This window comes from Malania oleifera, chromosome 13 (genome assembly GCF_029873635.1).
Source record: "Malania oleifera isolate guangnan ecotype guangnan chromosome 13, ASM2987363v1, whole genome shotgun sequence".
NCBI classification, from domain to species: Eukaryota; Viridiplantae; Streptophyta; class Magnoliopsida; order Santalales; family Ximeniaceae; genus Malania; species Malania oleifera.
The window spans coordinates 21,605,147-21,625,805 of NC_080429.1; the positions used below are offsets into that span (position 1 = coordinate 21,605,147).

At 37.1% G+C, this 20,659-nt stretch overlaps 1 protein-coding gene across 7 annotated transcripts in view; it reads left to right on the plus strand.

Moving 5' to 3' along the window:
* The window catches only part of LOC131146551 (uncharacterized), a 68,519-nt gene that overhangs the window by 32,074 nt on the left and 15,786 nt on the right, over positions 1-20,659 (plus strand). For 2 of the 7 annotated variants that reach the window (XM_058096205.1, XM_058096209.1), the window contains exons 18-39: positions 3,603-3,748; positions 3,992-4,100; positions 4,328-4,474; positions 4,592-4,639; positions 4,718-4,846; positions 4,953-5,192; positions 5,281-5,421; positions 5,503-5,588; positions 5,676-5,781; positions 6,326-6,421; positions 6,541-6,693; positions 13,314-13,496; positions 13,594-13,838; positions 13,916-14,042; positions 14,150-14,269; positions 14,625-14,669; positions 14,865-14,942; positions 15,018-15,134; positions 15,270-15,396; positions 15,475-15,578; positions 15,666-15,803; positions 15,882-15,977. In XM_058096205.1, coding sequence (XP_057952188.1) covers positions 3,603-3,748; positions 3,992-4,100; positions 4,328-4,474; positions 4,592-4,639; positions 4,718-4,846; positions 4,953-5,192; positions 5,281-5,421; positions 5,503-5,588; positions 5,676-5,781; positions 6,326-6,421; positions 6,541-6,693; positions 13,314-13,496; positions 13,594-13,838; positions 13,916-14,042; positions 14,150-14,269; positions 14,625-14,669; positions 14,865-14,942; positions 15,018-15,134; positions 15,270-15,396; positions 15,475-15,578; positions 15,666-15,803; positions 15,882-15,977 — 2,781 coding nt within the window. The remainder of the gene's footprint in view (positions 1-3,602; positions 3,749-3,991; positions 4,101-4,327; positions 4,475-4,591; positions 4,640-4,717; positions 4,847-4,952; positions 5,193-5,280; positions 5,422-5,502; positions 5,589-5,675; positions 5,782-6,325; positions 6,422-6,540; positions 6,694-13,313; positions 13,497-13,593; positions 13,839-13,915; positions 14,043-14,149; positions 14,270-14,624; positions 14,670-14,864; positions 14,943-15,017; positions 15,135-15,269; positions 15,397-15,474; positions 15,579-15,665; positions 15,804-15,881; positions 15,978-20,659) is intronic. The other 5 variants (XM_058096206.1, XM_058096210.1, XM_058096208.1 and 2 more) reach the window with 3 other exon arrangements.

Below are 20,659 nucleotides of genomic sequence, written 5' to 3' on the forward strand. Positions count from 1 at the left end.
ACATTTCAACTGCAGTCCATTAATATTCTTAGTTTTTAAAGAAGAAAAACCAATGTTGCCACTGAACAAAATCAGAGTGCTGCTACGACCTTTCTTGGCACAATAATCAATTGAGCCTAAGGGTTGCAATTGAAGGTGATCCCAGCTGCTCTGATCCTTGTGGTCTAGTTGCTGCCATTTAGAGCCATCAATAGTGACAAAGGCTTGGAATCACCCTCAATCATCCCAGCAGTGCACAGCAGTCCCAATGCCATGAGAGCCTGAGGAGAAGAACAATTCAAACAAATCTTGGATTTGATTCACATTGCAGATATCCTTAACCTCTTATCAAGAAATCCACTTTTGAGAGCAAGCTTTGCTGTACTGTATTCCTTATTGCAAGTAGCTGCCCTCATCGCTCCTTTTCAGGTCTTTGCAGGCTTTTATATATATATATTTCGTTCACACATATCTTTTTCCTTTAACAGATGTTGTGCGCTCTTAACATTTGACTGAATCTCACACCACAGCTTTATTGAAATGCAAAATTTCCTTCTTTTCTAGCTTGACTGATTTAAATTTATGTCCATTTAGCCCAAGCCTATCCATCACCCAATATTTTTTTTTTTGGGTGGGGGGGGGGGGGGTGGGTTGGGGAATAGAAAAAAAGTTGTTGCAAAAAAAAAAGGAAAGTAGGCTTAGAAAAAAGTTTTTTGCTTTTAAATGATCATGGATATTTGTAATTTGAGATATTCTCCAAGGTGCAATCATCATGTATTGCATTTACTCCTATCTTAGAGTATGTCATGCTTGGGATCAGATCAGATCCATCCATACACATCTAAGGGCAGTTAAACTTTGTAGGATTGTGTTTGAGCACTGATATTCCTCAAAATTAGTGTCAGAAGCTGCTGTTAAACAACTGAGTTGCCAACCTAACCAAATCAACCCACTTACTTTTACTTGGGTGACCAAGACAAATCTATTAGTCATGTAGAGATGTTTGGCTTCTATTGAAATGGGTAAGCACTTGACTTCTTGAGCTCTTTTTGGTACTTTTATTTTATATCAAAGAATTGTGTGTTCAACATTGTGAGAAATAAACCATTTTGAATTAAGAGAGAATGGCTAGTCCAGCACATGCTGCGGCGAAAATTATGATAAAAGCGGAAAACCTTGCAGGTAAATTTTTTATGGCTTTGTTTGTACTATCCAGGGGCAAAGTTAAAACATCTTGAAGCAGAACAGCAGTAAGGAATTACTGCCGAGAGAGAACTTTTAGAATGAGCCAGTGACTAAGAATGTTTAAGAGCTTGGTCTGCATCAGATCCATCGCAAAACTCTCCAAGCTAACCAAAACTTAAGATTTGCCTGAGAATTATTCAGTGACTAAGAATGCTTAAAAGCTCTTAGAAATTCCTAATCTTGGGTCATCATTACACATTGAGTCTGTGGCAATATGGGCGAGCTAGAACTGCTTTTTAGTTTCTTGTTGGGAACTTGGGATCAATTTTTGTTTGATCAACGTTATTATCACATTTTTGGGTAATTCTCGATAATATTCAAGGTTGAATGTTTTCCTACAAGGGAGGATGATGCAGTGTGAGGAATGAGGCCTGAGATTGGGATTTTGGGGGTAGTGGATATTGCTGTAGTTTTAATTTTCTATCTTGTGGTATTTATTAGCAGTACTTTATTGGTCATAAGTTCTTAACTTTGTAGATATGGGATATTACCAGGGAAGAAGTATCCTGGTGTTTTTTAAGTAATATAATTTCAATTTGCTTTGTTTCCTGAGCATATTAGGGGTCTTAAATACCCAGGTTATGTGATGGATTGGAGAAAAAATTGAAATTGGAATTCTAGAGTTTAACCTGTGGTGCAGCTGTTTGTCTATGTTTTCTCTTCCTCTCTTGTTGATTCCCCTTTTCTCTCCCTTATTGTGTCTATTGCTTTGTTTCTTGTTTCTATTTACTCGTCTCTTGCTCCCTTTGTCTTGTTAGAGATCATATATAAATCATATCCTTGGTGTACTATCTCTATTAAGTTATAAAAAATCTTAATTGACCATATGCATACTTTTTGCCAACTATTGTTCATCATTGTGTGCATGACCTAATGCAACTTTTTCATTAAATTTATCTGGTTTTTGCACTTACACCACATAAATGTATGGAGTGGAGGACCTTTTGTGTTTCTTGAATGTTAAATTATTTGCACTTACTATTAGCATCCACCCTATTGCAATAATTCAAGACATTTGTGGATTTACAAAAAATGCAGTTACTTATTTTCCAAAAAAAAAAAAATGTGAAATATATACCGCTGTATATTGTTGGTGAGTTCTCAAAAATCATTATCTTTTCATGACTTTGTTCCAAGTGCTTGGAAAGGTGAACGATAGATTGGACGGGTGTAGGCATATATTACCATATTACATATTTGCTTCATGTTCTCCTTGCATCATTTACTTATTGAACTTTGATTTCCAGAATGAACTGAATTTTTTTTATTGTTCAGTTGTCCCTTGTACCCCTGTTTCCAAGCCCTGCATCTAGGTCTCTATTTTTTATGTATGACTGGTGCCACTTATTCCATTTTATGGCTGTGATTTCTAGGTTTTTTTTGGAGGTGTGTTTTTTTTTTTTTGGGGGGGGGGGGGGGTGTTGTTGGGGAGAGGGAGGTTCCCCTCACTGCCTTCTAGTATCATAATTCTTCCTGGCAATCAGTTAATTGTTCAAATTCTAAATTGGAGCAGCTCTCTTTTTCTATCATGTGTGTTTACGTGTCGATGCTTTTTCTGCTACCTATGTAATAATGCAAATATCTATGTATCTGCTTTGTTTGATGATTTTTTTTTTGGAAATGCACTGGAAAATTCTTGACGTCTTAGAAATAAAAGTTTGGGATGAAGTTCTTAGGCATTGAGAAACTGATTTCATGTTAGGATTCTGGTTGTTGAGACTTGAACAACAAAAATGTTGTTGTGCATAAATATCACTGTTTTAGTTTACCTGAAATATTGTTCACTTGTATTTTTTTTTGGGCTTTAAAAAGAGATGTTAAGAACAATAAATAAAGATTATGAAATGGGGGATCAGAAATTCTTGATATAATAAAAAAACTCTGCAAGTTGGATTTTTATCACTAGATTGCTTTGCCTGTCTAGATAACTGTCTTCTTTTGCTTGGCTGTGATGACGAAGTTGTGGGTGCTTATATGCTAGGCTGCATCTTGATGACCAGGTCACAGGTATTTGGATGTTCTGATGCGTTGTCTGTATACGTGAATGCCAATTCACTCTGGGTGGATATGGTGATTAGTCTGGTGCATTCTCAAAGCTAGGTGATTTTTTTAAGTGAGCTAGGAATTAGAATAAGAGCTTGCTCACATACAAATTGACGTGTAGTGTTTTTCATCTCTTGTTTAATTTTTTTTTTATTTCTCAATTTTTATAATATTCCTGCCTTTGTTGTTCTTGATAAGACCTTTGTATACGTAATAAGAACTTGTCCATCAAGAATGTGTTGGATAGTGGATCTCCTCACTGTGTTCTTGTTATATATTTGTTAATTATGTTACTTTTCATATCAATTCTTTTTATTTATGGTTTTTCTATACAGGCTCCTGCATCGGATACACAGGACAAGATATTATTTATGATCAATAATATTTCTTCTGCAAATATTGAGGCTAAATCCAAAGAATTCAATGAGATTCTAAACGAGCAGTACTATCCATGGTTTGCACAGTACATGGTTATGAAAAGGTAAGATTATATGTAAATACATACTGAGACAGATGCACATGTAAATACATTTATATATATATATATGTGTGTGTGTGTGTGTGTGTGCATGCACACACATGCATGTAAGCTTGTGCATAATCTTAATCTCCATTTTACTTTTTAGCATATTTATATATATATATTTTTTGTGTGTGTTCTTGTCTTCCTTAAATTTATGTTGTTATCCTACTTGTTTTAACTGTCAACCAAACTTCTTTTCAGGGCAAGCATTGAACCAAATTTCCATGATTTGTACTTGAAGTTTCTGGACAAAGTTAATTCAAAAGCATTAAATAAGGAGATTGTCAAAGCTGCATATGAGAACTGCAAGGTTTATATGCTACGACACTCGGATCCAGCCTTGTAATATGTGTATATATAGAAGTGATTGCAAACAATATATATAAATACATAGGTTGTTTACACACCCACCCACCCACACACCCATCCACTCGTATGCATATATGTGTGTGTGTGCGTTCATATATAGTTTGTCTATATATCATTATATATATATGTCTATATATAGGCTGTTTATCTAAAACAATATTTCTATAGGTTCTTTTGAGATCAGATCTTATAAAATCTAGTTCAGAAGAGCGCTCCTTGCTGAAGAACCTGGGCAGCTGGCTTGGGAAATTCACTATTGGTAGAAATCAAGTTCTCAGGGCTCGAGAAATAGATCCAAAATCTTTGATAATAGAGGTGAGTGTTCCTTTAATCCGTTTTGTTTTCTAGCATCTTATATATTATTTTCAAATATGCACACCCGCAACATTTTCAGCCTTTTCTCAAGAGTCTTGTATATTTTGTATTGGCCAGGCATATGAGAAAGGATTGATGATTGCAGTGATTCCATTTACCTCAAAGGTATATTTTGCTTTACATATTTGATCTGTTGCTTTCAGCTTGATAGTGTGTTATTTTACTGTCTAATACTTGTGGCAGATATTGGAACCATGCCAAAGTAGTCTCGCATATCGGCCTCCCAATCCTTGGACCATGGCAATTCTTGGTTTACTGACTGAAATTTATGCACTGCCAAATCTGAAAATGAATCTTAAGTTTGACATTGAGGTATGTGAATACTGTTGTTATCTCGTTTCTAACCCATTGAAAATGAGTTGTGGTATTCACTACTCATTCAGTCTCTCTCATATTTTAATGATATTTTGGATTGTAGGTCCTTTTTAAGAACCTTGGTGTGGATATGAAGGAAGTGAAACCAACTTCTCTTCTCAAAGACCGAGTACGGGAAATAGAAGGCAACCCTGATTTTTCCAATAAAGATGTTGGGCAATCTCAATCACAAATAGTTTCTGAAATGAATTCTGGAATCATGTCTACACTGAATCAGGTTGATTTACAGACTGAAATTGTCAACCAGTCTCATCCAGGTGGTCATTTAAATGTTCTGTCTCAGGTTTGTTATTCCTAATCTTTGATAGTCATCATAAGCTTTTATCTTCAACTTTAAAAATGTTGAAGTCAATTTATCTGGTGAACTCCAGTATCCTGCTGGTCTTCATCTTGCCTCTGGACAGTTGGCAGAGGATGAAAAGATGGCAACCTTAAGCCTTTCTGATCGGCTTCCTTCTGGTCAAGGGCTTTCTCAGGTTGCTCCATCTCAGTCACCCTATTCAGTTGGCCAGGTATGTTTGTTGCTTCTGTATTTTGTTCCTAAATAGTGTTATAATCACTGTTCTCTGCTCATCTATCTGTGATCTGTGCAGCAGCTTCCAGCACCGATCCCCAATATTGGAAGTCATATAATTTTGAACCAAAAACTAAGTACTTTGGGTTTGCATTATTTTCAGAGGTTTGAAAATGCTGATATCATCATTATTTTTTCTGGCTAGTTTGACCAATTGTCCTGCAAAAAATCCTAATATGCTAACTGTGGCAGAGTTGTTCCCATTGCCATTGAGAGGGCTATTAAAGAGGTAACAATACCTGTTGTTCAACGGAGTGTTGCCATAGCAATCCAGACAACAAAGGAACTTGTTTTAAAAGTTAGTTCAGCTACTCTCTGCTCTCTCTCTCTGTACACACGCACACACATATTGGTAATTTCAGTTAAATTGTGTGTGTGTGTGTTTCATCATTTGGCTTATTGTCACAGTCCCACATCCACATCAGATGTGTACCAGGTAAATCTTGGGCTCCAATTATGTGAGGCGCCTTTTATATGACAAACCTGTGAGGCTAGTGGGCCAAAGCGGACAATACCTCATTGGAGTTAGGCCTAAGACCATTACATTTGGTATCAGAGTCCCTTTGGGGATACTATCATGTGGGATCTTGCTTGGAGGCACTTTAATGTGGGCATCAGAAATTATATGGGGGAGGATGCCATAGTCACATATCGGATGTGTGCTAGGAAAATCTTGGGCTTATAAGGATGGTTTGAGCTCCAACTATGTGAGGCGTTTTTTATAGGGGCAAACTTGTGAGGCTATGGGCCAAAGCAGACAATACCTCATTGAAGTTGGGATCAAGACTGTTAGACTTGTCATATATTGACTGTTGTATTTAATGTGCCATATGCAATTGCAGGACTATGCCATGGAGTCAGATGAGACTCGCATATATAATGCTGCACACTTGATGGTTGCAAGTTTGGCCGGAAGTCTAGCTCATGTCACGTGCAAGGTTCATTGTGAAGTTCCTTTTGTTTCTTATGTTTTAAAACTCTGAAATTTTGCTGTAAAATGGTCAACTTATCCTTGTTTGCTTCTAATTGGGATTATAATGTTTTCTGTCATTGCCAGGAACCCCTTCGCACTTCCATTTCAACTCAACTCCGGAATTCATTTCAAGGTTTAAACATCGCTAGTGAACTTCTGGAACAAGCTGTGCCTCTTGTTATGAATGATAACTTGGATTTGGGATGTGCAGCCATTGAGCATGCTGCCACAGAGAAGGTTTGTTCCCTTGCTGCTCTTTGGTCCAAATGAGAAAAGCTATATTCCATTTTGTTCTGTGCGCACTGATATCCATGCATACTTTTATATATTATCACAATCCTTGTGAATTCCCAATGTCAGTTGGCCTTTATTGAGGGTTGGCAGGGGAACTTGTTGGGTATTTTAAAGAAGAGATTTTAGTGATTGTTGCTCACCTCCAGCCCAAAGTGACGAATAAGGATCTGAAAATTGATAAAGTGTGGCCTGGCATTGAGGTGTGCATTTTGCAGTTGGATGGAGCGGGTATGTGGTGTGTTCTGTATCACCCAGCCTGATAAGGGTCTCCCTGGAGCCACTGCAATTGCCAACTGGTGACATGCACCCACTTGCTCGGTTGTGTGTGAAAGACACAGATAGATGATTGAGAAGGGGATGATTAGCAATATACGTATATAGTGTTGCATGTTAGCATTCCCTGCTCTTGTTACAAATAAACTGGATTTGGGCGCCCTCAAGGACTTTGTAAACAATCGGCTAATTGATAGATACGCGAAACATGAGTGGTTCTAGTGTGCTTTTGCACAAGCTTTTGACAAATCAACTTCACCGTGTTTTGTCCTCTGAAAATTTATTTTTTAAGCAATATGAACAGCTGTGGCTTGTTATCACTCAATCTCCATATGCTGTGAATGCTAAGTCCAAGCTCTTCCAGAATTTATTTAACCAAACCATTTCCTTGGGAGTATCTGCCATGGCCCTATACTCAAACTCCACTCTTTACCTTGACGTGGCAGTGGTTCTTACTTTTCGAAGACACCAAGTTGCCTCCTACAATACACAGTAGCCGGTTGTGAATCTGCTGTCAAAGGGTGATCCAGCCCAATCTGCATCTGCATATTCCTAAACGAGTATGACTTTGATCCTGATATGAGAGACTTCTCATGTGTGCTCATGTTTGAGACATTTCAACACACAAATGATAGCGTCTCTGCAAATGGTTCAAGGAGAATAAAAGAACGTAATCACAAGACTCGTTCTAAAGTAAATATCTGGCTAAATGACTGATAATGTAACTTCCTAACAAGTGTTAGGTCTGATCAGTCAACAATTTACACCCTCACCTGACATTAGTTTGTTGCTAGGATCTTTGGATTTGTCAACATATTTAGGCACAAACAACCCTTTCTCATGCAATGAACTAAGAACATGTTTCCCCTGTGACCAAATAGTCCACTCCAAAACAATATCTAGATACCACTTATTTAAGAAGTACTTCAATGGTCTCAAATCTTAGTCTGGAAGTGTGAAGAAGTGCTTTAAATGTTATATACCATGTCTATCATTACTCTGATGACAATCTATTCCTAAAATATGATCCACATAAAACTTGCACTGGTAGAATACAGAATAATCTAGTGCGCATTTTCAAAGATCAAAATCAATCACTATGCACTAACTGGACCAAACCATTTTCTGGGATACTGCTTCAATCTGTAAAAACTTTTCCAGAGGACACATCATCCCTAACTTCCCTTGAGCAATAAATCTGGCAGGCTGCATCATGTAGACCTTGTATTGAAGATCACCATTTAACAATGCATTCTTCACATTCAATTTGTGTTAAAGCTAATGAAATGTAGTGGCAAAGATATATGTAGACGCACGAAGTGAGTTTGTCCACATGGGAGAATGTATGTGAATAATTAAAACCATACACTAGTGTACCCTTTGTCTACAAGTCAAGCCTTCAATTGTGCAACGTACACTGTATACGCCAAACAAACCACAAACTTATTACCTGGAAGTTGCTCAAGCTCCTGAGTATCAGTAGCCTTCAATGCATGCATCTCTTTATACATCGCAGTTCTCCACTCAGAGTGTGACAAACCTTCAGGCGCATATTTGGGAATAGAAATGGATGATCAAGAAAAAACAAAACCGTAATATAGGTGCCAAAGAATTATAAGACACGAAGTTTGAGATATGATGTTGAGTAGGTGTGTTCACAGTTCCAAACCACAATAAATTGATCAATGGCAAGAGAAACATGTTTTGTAGACAAAGGAGATGAAGATGTAGCACTAGAATTTGGAGGGTTCTCACCTATTTTTTGTAGTTGCTGTGTATATACCTGCAAATTAGGATAATCCTGACAGCCAAAAGGACTCTATTGAGATGAAGGCTCAGAAGAACGAGGAGCAAGCAGAGACAGAAAGCCCAAATCAGGAGGGGAAAGAAAAGTAGGCAATGGAAAGGGATCATCAAGGTCCTTGAGGCTCAAAGATTCATAGTAGTAGGGAGCAGCCTCAAAGATTGTGATGTCGGTGGAGACAAAGAAATGGTGCAAGGTAGGACAATAACGTTGATGCCCTTTTGAGAAAATCAATACTCTAGAAAAAAGCACACTCAAAATCACGGGGATCATAATTGTTTAGGAGTTGACTGATGAATGAAAGGACACACAACTCAATATTGAAGGAGGTATGGAGAACAAAAGATTTGTCAGGAAATAGGATGGCATGTGGTATTTTACCTCCAAAAACAGATGTTGTCATCCTATTGATAAGAGAGCAAGCAGTTAGAACTGCATCATTAGAGAACACTTCAGGCACATTCATTTTGTATAACCCAGTATGAGTGACTTGCAGAATGTCTGTTTTTCCTTCTAGCAACCCCATTTTTTTGTGGAGTATGAGCACAAGATGATTGGTGAATCATTACTGAGTTTTAATCTGGTACTTTTCATTTGTGTACCTGAAACACCCTCAGTAATGAAGGCAGATCCTTAGTTACTGGGTTGCTTAACCACACCCTCCCACCCCACTCTACCCCCTCCTCGAAGCCCAATCCAGATTGGAGGTACCAGTTCGGTGATTGATAGTGTCCTGAAACAGTGGGGGTCGTCACTATAGAAGTGGCGACCCAAATTAATTAACAATTTTCATATAAAAATCGTACGAAAATATTCAGATGATTTAAGATGAATTGTATAAAAATTGCAAATGGAGTTGTGCGTGAACCTTGAAGGAATAACTCTAGACTATAGATGAAATCACTGTCAGAAACTGCTGTGAAGTTTGCAATGATGAGAAAAGAGGATTTCCTGCTGCTCCATACAGTGTGACACATAGAAGAGGCTCTGACTTCCTGCTGGTGGCCTGCTGCAATCATGGATGGATCTGACTCGACGAAGTAATAAATGAAATAAGCTAATTTACTAGTTAATTATGGTTTATTTAGGAATAATAGTTATATAGTTACATTTCTCTCGCTGAAATTTTGTAAAAAAATTTGAAATTTTTTTTACGAAGTAATAAATGAAATAAGTTAATTTACTAGTTAATATTGTTTATTTAGGAATAATAGTTATATAGTTACATTTCTCTCGCTGAAATTTTGTAAAAAAATTTGAATTTAAAAAAAAAAAATTGTAATTGTTAGTGTGGTACAACACACAGATATAGGAAAAATATTGATAATAAGTAAATAATCTAAACAACTGGGATCCAACATAGTGGTTCAAGCATACCACAACCTGAAACAGCATACTGAGTAAGCCTACCATGCTGAGACTGCATATGTTGTACCTGTACCTATAGCACGACTCGAAATACATTCATTTCCCGGTAAGTATGGGCAGATATCTAAGTGAGAATTAGGAATGCCAGATTAGGAAGACTTGAAGTATGGGTGCTTGGGGAAGCATGAAACACATGAGAATAAGCATCAGAAAATGATAGTAATTTTGTACTGCAGAGAATCTGCGACTGGACGGACTCAAATTCAGGCTTCAAACATGCCAAGACTTCAAGTACTGTAATCTGTTTTGTCCGTTTCTGCATTTCATAGATATTTGCACTTACAGGTTGCAGCTGGAAGTACTCCAAAGATCATACATAGATCAAGGTGCATAGACATCCTTGCAGTTTGGGTTCGACAGAAGTTCATAGCAACAAAACAACATACACATTTTCTTGAATCCCTTTATCCTTCCTCATGTCATCTCTAGTTCTATGTTGTGATTTGTGGGAATGAGGGAGAGAATTACTCTTGGGATTCATGGACTCCATTCCAAAGGGAAAACTGAAAAGCAGCTAGGAGCAAACGTAGTGATACAACCACAAACTTTATGGTCATGCTCAAGAAGGCATAATGAAATTAAAGACACACCGACATCCTAACGATCACCGATGAGGTGCTTGGACTAACAAACAGTATAAGTCAGAGGCATGCTGCTTCTACGTGCACTATCTAAGCATGGGCAAGCAAGAAATCACTAAGCTTGATCCTTGGGCAAGATAACATGGAAATCAACCTGTTAGCGTTTCTTATGGAAGGATTCAAACCATTACAAACTAAATGGGGGCAAAGCAAGGGTGGGCCCTCAATTGGCGTGGAAGACTGCTGCCAGAGATGATGTTTGAGGGCCAGGAAGATCAACAGTGTCTGATATGGATTGCAATGGTGGCTTTTTGAAGTCACCAGAGCTTGTTGAATGAACTAGAATGACATCAGGAGGTTATTGTATGGGTCTGTCAGTTATTCTTGCTTGTCTAGGTACTAATAGCACTCTTGGGATGATGGAAAGACATAGGATTGATGGTGAGTTTGCTCCCCCCCCCCCCCCTCCTCCTCTCTCTTCACCCCCTTTTGCCTCATCTTCTCCTTTTTCAAAGTTGCATATAATGTGTTTGGTAAACAAGTTTCAACTTTCAAAAAGCCAGCTTTTAGCATTTTTGGGAACTTTTAAAAAATTATGGATTTGAAGCTTTTAAAAGATAAAAGCTAGCTTTTTCTTGGAACAAATTATTCTATTCCATTGTTGCTCTTAGTTTGTTTAAATATTACAAAATTATCAATGCATTAATTACATTTCCTAAAAATATATATCTGTTTGTCATTTTAAATACATATATTTTTCATAGCAAAAGAAGATTTCATTAAAAGATAAAGAATTTACAATAGGGTGAATGAGATGTCTCCTGAGACAAGCTGGGACATTCCAAAACTAGGCAAATGAAAATACCCAAGAGAAAAGAGATTATCAAGTCAGCGCATTCCTCCAATCTCTCTGAAACTTCTGAATGCTTGCCTCTCTAAAAAATCCATAATCGACACACCACAGTGAGGCCAAGTACTTAATTTTTTCCCAAACCAGCATCTGGTTTAATTTTTTCCCCGAAAATATCCGAGTATTACGTTCTGTCCATAATCCCCATACTACCGCGAAAAACCACACTTCCATAAAGCTGCCCTATCCTTCTTTCTACCAAAGCCTACAAAGGATATATCTAAAAAATTTTCCACCAAAGGAGGACAAACCCAGCTTTCTCCCATAATGCCATAAGGCATATTCCCTATCCTCCAAGCAAATTCACATTGCAAAAGAAGATGAGAAGCTGCCATTTGAATATTTGTAGGCACTCTATAACTTTCACCAAACACTCAGAATTTGCTTTTTATTTCTAACAGCTCCCTTTCCATGTAAAAGTTGTTTTCATAAGCCACTGTGGGGTGGGGGTGGGGACTAAGCCTAAGGGACATAGCGCTTGGTTTAGCGGGGACAGTGGCTTTGTGGGGTTTTAAATAAGACATCTTTTCTCTGATACTGCGGTGAAGAATTTTTAATAGCTGATAACTTACTGAACAGTTAGGTCTTCCATTTTATTTATAATATATTTTATGTACAGCAAGGGTCGATAATGCCTTTACTAAACACTTGTTGTAAACCTCTCTGAAATCTCGTAATAGTTTGTCTGCATGTAGCAGACAGGACAGAAAATGAAGAACAAAAGAATGTGATGCAGGGGCAGCATCAAGGATCTGCAGCCATGGGAGAGATAAGAAGGAATTGAAGGGGAAGGGGGAGGGGGAGGGGTGGGGGGAGGAGATACGAGGGGGAAAATCACATTCAACTCAATTCAAATTCATCAACAACTGTCTGCAATTGCATTTCACATATACGAATGGCTCTAAACACATGAAATTACGCATATACCCATAAAACTACATTACATTACAAAAAAAACCCGTAGAATACACAAATACTACAAACAAGCCCCCGTGTACACATAATACTACTAATTGAACTGAACACATAATAAAGTGTAAACTAAACGCAATAATCCTTTGGCCCAATTCTTTTTAATTATTCTCCAACAAGGATCTTCACAAGGTCTTGCTTCTTGTACTACATCAGTGTGTGATGGGGAAATCTTCACGAATGTTTTGTTGTGCCGATGAGAATAAGCAACCCAGGTGGTTAATGATGATCAAAGAAAATTTTCTGCTGAAAATTGCTTTGAAATGGTTAGTTAACCAAACCAAATGTTCTCTAGGAATTGTGTTTTACATTCGTGAAATATTTCTGTGGCAGTGTTATACAATTTTTGGTTCAGACAAATAAACCTGCTAACAATTAGTAATTCATGTGTTTATTATGCTCCTCACTGAGGTATAAATAAGAGTATTACATAGAATCGTCTCTGTTCAAGATTAGTTTCTTAATATTTTGTTCGAGATTTGTTTTGGACATACAGATAAAAATCGTGAAATGATCAGTTAGCTATAGAAATAGTTTTGTAATATTAGTTCTACCTCATGTAATTTTCCCTCTTGCACATTTGAATGCGATTTAGGCATTGCAAACCATTGATGGGGAAATAGCTCAACAACTTTCTTTAAGGAGGAAGCATAGGGAGGGTGTTGGTCCTTCATATTATGATGCAAGCATGTACACCCAAGGTCCAATGGGTGTGATACCTGAAGCGCTCCGGCCCAGGCCTGGTCATTTGTCCCATTCGCAGCAGCGAGTTTATGAGGTAATATTTCTGTCATTTTATGTTAGGTGATGTCCAGTATGGGATTGAAATTCTTTTCCCCTCTATTGCATTGTTGCCTTACTCTGTTTTGTTTTAGGATTTTGTTCGGTTTCCCTGGCAAAATCAACCTGGACAAAATTCAAATGTTGTGCCTGCTGGTTCGCCTGCTTCATCTAGTAGTTCTGTCAGTTCTGCTATATCTCATGGTTATGCTCCATCTGGAAGACAGCTTAATCCTGGCTTCTATTCATCTGGGCTTGCTGCTACTGGATTGAGTGCTGTTACTCAACCTTTAGACATTGTTCCTGAGGATATGGATGCTAATTCTGCACAGCTTCTTAGGTGAAATTTGGATGATCTGTTTTGCAGTGTTCAGCTTGAGAGCTTCACATTCTTATCTATTTGTGTTTCTCTCACAGTGGCTCCTCAGCACGTATTGGAGCAGTTGATGGTGTTAACTCTTCTAAGCTCAATTCAGTTGCTTCATTTGCTTCAACAGCTGCCGCCTCTGATGTGCATTTGGCAGAGATGACTCCTGCTGTTAAAGTTAGTTATGAATTTTCATTTACTATTTATTTTCCTTAAAAGTTTGTCTGTGTTTATATCTTATGATTCTGGACTCATTTATGTTGATGCATTCTCTTGTGTGCAAGGACTTGGGAGGTGCAGCATTGTCATTGCCTGCAAGTACTGAGCACCTGGGAAGTTCCATTTCAGAACCCCTCTTGAACATGGGGGATGTGTTAGAGAAGTACCAAAACATTGCACAGAAGGTAATTGTTCTCAAATTTCCTTTTTTCACCTTATGCAGTATTTGCATTTTTCTCAGGTCGGTTTTATGCTGTTGGTTTTACTATTTATATCTTGTTCAGTTTGTATCACAGTTGGTTTCTAAGTGTGTGGAGCAGTTTATGTTGTTCTCATGTAGACTTTTAAAATATTAACAATTTTTTTTTTTGTTTTAATTGCACTAATTGTTTTCAATTTCTATGCTTTTATTTATATTTTATACTATGTTATTTTACTAATTCAGTTTCGTATCTTTCTATTTTAGCTTCTCCCATGCTGTCTTATTTGTTTCATTCTTCTTCTTCTTCTTCTCACTTTTTGAGATGCTTTTCAACTTAGGTGGAAACCTTGATAAGCAAGGAGACTGGAGATGCGGAGATTCAGGTATTCTTTCGTCTTCCTGCTTGGTTTAAGTTGAGACAAGTTTGCAAAATCTGGTTAATATGGTCAGGTGCCTACTTGACAATGGGAGGAAACCTTATCTTGCATCTTTTCATTCTCTTATTCTAATTTCTGCATTAATTCATTACAGAAATTTATCAGGTTGATTAAAAAATAATTTAGTCTGCATATGTACAGGGAATAGTTGCTCAGATTCCTGAAATAATACTTAAATGCGTAAGCAGAGATGAGGCTGCATTGGCTGTTGCCCAAAAGGTGTGCTATTTTCCATGCCGCCAAAATTTATACTTCATCTTCCCTTTTCTGATTATGTATATACTGTTGTGACAGGTTTTTAAGAGTTTATACGAGAATGCATCAAACAGTTTACATGTTGGTGCACATCTTGTAATCCTGGCTGCAATTCGAGATGTCTGCAAGCTTGTTGTTAAGGAGCTCACAAGTTGGGTAGGTTTCAATGCGATGGATATTGAAATACTTTCAGATCATCTGGAAAGCCATATTCTTTTGGAGGACGACTCCATTGTCAATCTTGCTTGAATTTTTTATCAGTTTATGTGATCATTCTTTAATCCCCTCCAGGTGATTTATTCAGATGAGGAAAGGAAGTTTAACACGGATATAATTGTTGGTCTCATTCGCAAGGACTTACTAAACCTTGCAGAATACAACATGCACATGGCAAAGCTAATTGATGCTGGAAGAAATAGTATGTGCTAAGAATGTATGGCTGTGGATATCTTTGTAAGCCTCAAAACGTAGCTAACTAGTTGCATTTTATGTGCAGAAGCTGCTACGGAGTTTGCAGTTTCTCTCCTCCAGGCTTTATTAGTTCAGGAGTCAAGAGTCAGCGTATCAGAACTTCCCAACCTTGTTGATGCTTTGGCAAAGGTATCGTGTTTTTTTCATCATTTTTTTGCATTAGGATTGTTTTAATGCTCAACATATTTATGATTAATAATTGATGGCAACCTGCAGCTTGCAACGAGACCTGGATACCCTGACTCTTTACAACAGCTAGTTGAGATTGCAAAAAATCCCACGGCTAATGTGGCAATTCTTAGTGGTTTAACTGTTGGCAAGGAGGACAAGGCCAAGCAATCTCGAGAAAAGAAGGTTTATTGCCATAGTGTTGGTTTTTAACTAATTTCTTGGTTCAGTGAAATTTATTGGGAAAAAAATGTTACTCTGTAGCTTTTGGTGCAGGCTTCTGATCGTTCCATGGCAAGCAAGGAGGATCATAGCAATTCAGAATCCATGGGAGTGGAACCTGCTGGTTTCCGTGAACAGGTATATGTTGGCACAAACAGTGAGAAATATCCATTGATATAGCTATGAAATGGCCTTTACCCAGTTCTAGTCCTGCAAATTCTGGACTTGGGCTTGGTTACAGTAGCCTTCTATCTAGTTGATGTTTCCTTCCCATTTTAGAATCTTAATTCTGAGCTTCCTACATGGAACCTTATAGAAGCTTTCAAACCTTTTGTTCCTCTTCCAATCATGATGGAGTCTCACCCTTGTAATTATAATCCATGAAATACTTTTAGTAGGTCTAAAAGTATATTATTTTTAATTGAATAGAGATGGAGCCACATTGTAGTTTTGCAACATCTTGTACATTGTTTGGGAAAATTATGGTATCCCCATCCTCTCGTAATTTTGTTAATTTAGTTCTTGGAGTTAGGTTTGGTTAATGGTTTTATGTGTCTTAGGATTTTTGCATCACCATTTTTCTTATTATTTTATGTATAACTCATTTAGATTATTCCTAATCATAGCATTTTACTCTTCTACGCCTCCTCAATTCCTCTCTGGCTCATTGCTGCTACTGCACCTGCTCTTGTTCCTGCTTTTCCTCTTATATTGTGTAACTATGTTCTTGGGAGGGGTGGATAATATAATGATGTGTCTATTCACATATGCAACACCTATTGTTTAGAAGAATATTTTGTCTTCGTTTTTTTTATTATGCATTTAACATTTTTCAAGTTTTTAAATTTAATATCGATATACATTAGTTACCAACTTACCATTTATATTTAAGCATCAATTTAGGGTTTTGAATATAAGCTATTGTCTGACACACTATTCTGAAGTTTTATATGGTTGTGTTATGACATAGTCCTGTATTCATGATTTATTTTATTAATGCATGCTATGTTTGTCACTTTTTTACTTTCTAAATTTATTTAATTTGCAAATAGTAATTTGGTCTACTTCATGATGGGATTGGTTTTTGATGGACTGTTTTTCTTTTAGGTTTACTCATCGGTGTGTTCCTTTATCCATTACACTTGTTTATTTATAGTTTGTTTACACACTTGTTGAAACTATGTTATTTATTTACTTTCTAGTTTATTTAATTTTGCAAATAATAATTTGGTCTGTTTCATGATGGTGTTGTATTTCAGTTTGGTCTTTGACTATATATTTGAGTTTTACTCATCAATGTGTTCCCCTCTCCATTGCACTTGTTTATTAATACGTTTCTTTCACCCTTGTTTATTTATATTGTTGAATAATTTGGTAAAATGGAAGGCCTGCCTTCAATGATAGGTCTCTCTCTCTATTTATAATATATGTCAAGTACAATGCCAATGACTATAATACCCTTGCTAACTCACACTTGCATAATTCTAGCAAATAATAATCATACTAAATGACTAAATAACTATTAACACTCCCCCCTCAAGCTGGTGTATATGTATCATATGCTCCTAGCTTGTTACTAATGAATTACACACGACCACCTCCCAAAACTTTAGTGAACAAATCAGGAAGATGAAACTCAGACTTAACATGAGTGGTAATAATGAGCTTTTGTACGGATTTCTCTTGAATAAAGTGGCAATGAACTTCAATATACTTTGTCCACTCATGGAAGACTGGGTCGGAGGCAATATGAATAGCAACTTGATTATCACACATCAACTCCATAGGTTGAGAATGTGGAAATCCTAGTTTTTTCAACATGTTCTTCAATCAAACAAGTTCACATGTAGTGTGTGCCATAACCGTATACTTTGACTCAACACTTGACGTGGCCACCTTAGTTTGTTTCTTACTTGTTCAAGACATCAAATTACCACCGACAAATAAATAGTACGTGGTTGTGGATCTTTTGTCGGAAGGTGACGCGACCCAATCTACATCTGTATATCCTTGAATACGAGTGAGACCCAAATCCTGATATAAGGGACCTCTCCTATGTGCGCCTTTGAGGTATCTCAACATGCAAGTTATTGCATCGCAATGACTTGCTCGAGGAAAGAAACTAACTCACAACACTTGTTGTGAAGGATATATCCGTTCGAGTGACTGTGAGATAATTCAACTTTCCAACTAATCTTCAGTACGGTCTTTGAGTTAGGCAACAAATCACCCAAATCTGGTACTAACTTACTATGGGGATCCATGGGTGTATCAACAAGTTTGGATCTCAACAACCCTATCTCATCTAAAAGATCAAGAACATTCTTCTTCTGCGACTAGATAGTTCCTATATGATATCTCGATACTTCTATGTACAAGAAGTACTTCAATGGTCCCCTGTCCTTGGTCTGAAACTTACTTTTTACGAAAAACTCCAAGTCCTAGATGCCTCGATCATAGTCACCAGTGATCGCAATGTCATCTACATACACAATAAGCAAAATCTTGCTAGATGGGGTATGTTGATAAAATATAAAGTGATCTGTTACACATTGTCGGAGGCCAAACTCAAGTACTACAACACTAAATCGGCCAAACCATGCTCTAGGAGATTGTTTTAACCCATATAATGGTTTCTTAAGTCAACTCACCGAGCCTTACTCCCCTTAGCAACAAGCCCAGGTGGTTGCTTCATATAGACCTCCTCATGAAAATCACCATGTAGGAAAACTTCTTCACATCTAACTGAAGTAGAGGCCAATGACGTGTAGTGGCTAAAGAGATGAACAAATGTACTGAGGCAAGTTTAGTGACTAGAGAGAATGTGTTAGAATAATCCAAACCGTACACTTGAGAATATCCCTTAGGAACAAAGGGGGCCTTTAAACGGGCCTCAAAATGTCAAGATTGACTTTAACATTATACACCCAATGACAACCAACCATAAACTTACTAGGAGGAAGTAGTACCAAATCCCAAATATCATTATCATGTAGCGCACACATATCTTCAACCATTGTAGTCCTCCACCCAGAATGGGATAGGGCTTCACAAATAGATTTTGGAAGAGCAATAGAAGACGGAGTACTAACAAAACAGTGAAACGAGGGTGAAAAGAAATCTTAACAAACAAAACTAGAGATTGGATGTCGGGTACAAGTGTGTTTACCTTTCCAAAACAGCTATTGGAAGATCAATATCATGGGAATTAAGATCATCTGCAAGGGAACTAGAGGTGCAATAGTAGAAGTTGGAGGAGGCTCTCCTCCCTTGAGTTGCCGTGTGTATACCTATAAATTGGGATGATCCAAGCCATAGTTGTCAAATCAAGATTGGAATCGTGAATCGAAATCCCAATTTCATGAATCAAGAATCGAATCGAATCGTAAGATTCGGTGCAAAAATTGAAAAATCGATTCCTAATGACTTGCATATATGTAAAACAAGTAAAATAGTAAAACAAATTGAAATTTCAACAAATATGGATCATTCATGTTGATCATTGGAATGGTGCTTGCCTTCGAAGCAAGTTTTGTAGGTCTAAATCCTACCATTATACATATATTGACATAAAAATAAAAGTAGCCATATAAACAAGATATACTGTGATCTAACCATTCCCCCTCTATAAAGTATCAAGCTAAGCTAATTTTTATGAAACTATTACACTTGTTAGGTTACTCAGAACTAAAGCACCAAGTTTAAGAGTTCATGATACACTAAAAAGTAAGATAAGGACACAAAAAGTTTTTAAAAATTGAAATTCATGCTTATGGTGTCAGTTTACAAGTTTAACAATAAAAATATTCATGTGTATGCTTTCTTTAAAAATCAACAAGGAGAGGAAACAAGAAAAACTTAATGAAAAGTTGAACTTTATGGATTTTAAGGGAATGAATCAATGAACAACAATCAAAAGGTTGAACTTCATGGTGTTTGATAAGAAAAGTCATTTTTAATGCATAGGCTTGCTCTAATAACTAAAACAAGAAGAGAAAGCAAATAAAAAACACAAACAAAACTTACTAAAATATAGAAACTAATGAAAAATAGATCTTTAAATCCAAAGAAGTGGAGAGGGCTACGTGCCAACCAAAAGCTCACCCACCTAGTTGACTTTGGTTTTCTTCTCAAGACAGGTTTCCTTCTTTAACTCTGGTTTTATTCTAATCTTACCTAATGGAAGAAATAAGAGGTGCAGAATGAGAGGGCCAGCAAACTTCTTTCTTCCCTCTTGAAGGACAGAACTCATGTAAATAGTAAATGGAAGGCCAACATGAAAAAGAAAAGGCTTTAAAAATCTTTAAGTTGGGTGTTAGAGGAGTTGCATCTAAATCTTACAATTCGTACAATTTGATTCAATTTACCGATTCACCTTGATTCACTGCCTTCTACGATTCTCCCATGCGATTCGAACAAATTTATGCCTTTCTCAATACGAATCGTACGTTTCGAATCAAGAATTGTACGATTCTAACAACTATGATCCAAGCGACGAGGAGGACTTAAACTAGAGGAAAATGTAGGAGGATTGGGCACAGAGAATAGGTTGGGATCTTGAAGGCAAGGTAGAAGAAGGGACTCATCAAGGTCAATAGAACTCAAGGAATTAGAGTAGTATGGTGTAGACTCAAAAAATGGTGACATCAACAGAGACAAATAATATTGATGTAAAGTAGGGCTATAACACTGATATCTCGTTTGAGTATAGGAATAGCATAGAAAAATACATTAGTACGAGGATCAAACTTATCCGTTCCTGGAGTTAACTGATGGGTGAAGGACGCACAACCGAATATACAAGGAGGAAGGGAGTACAA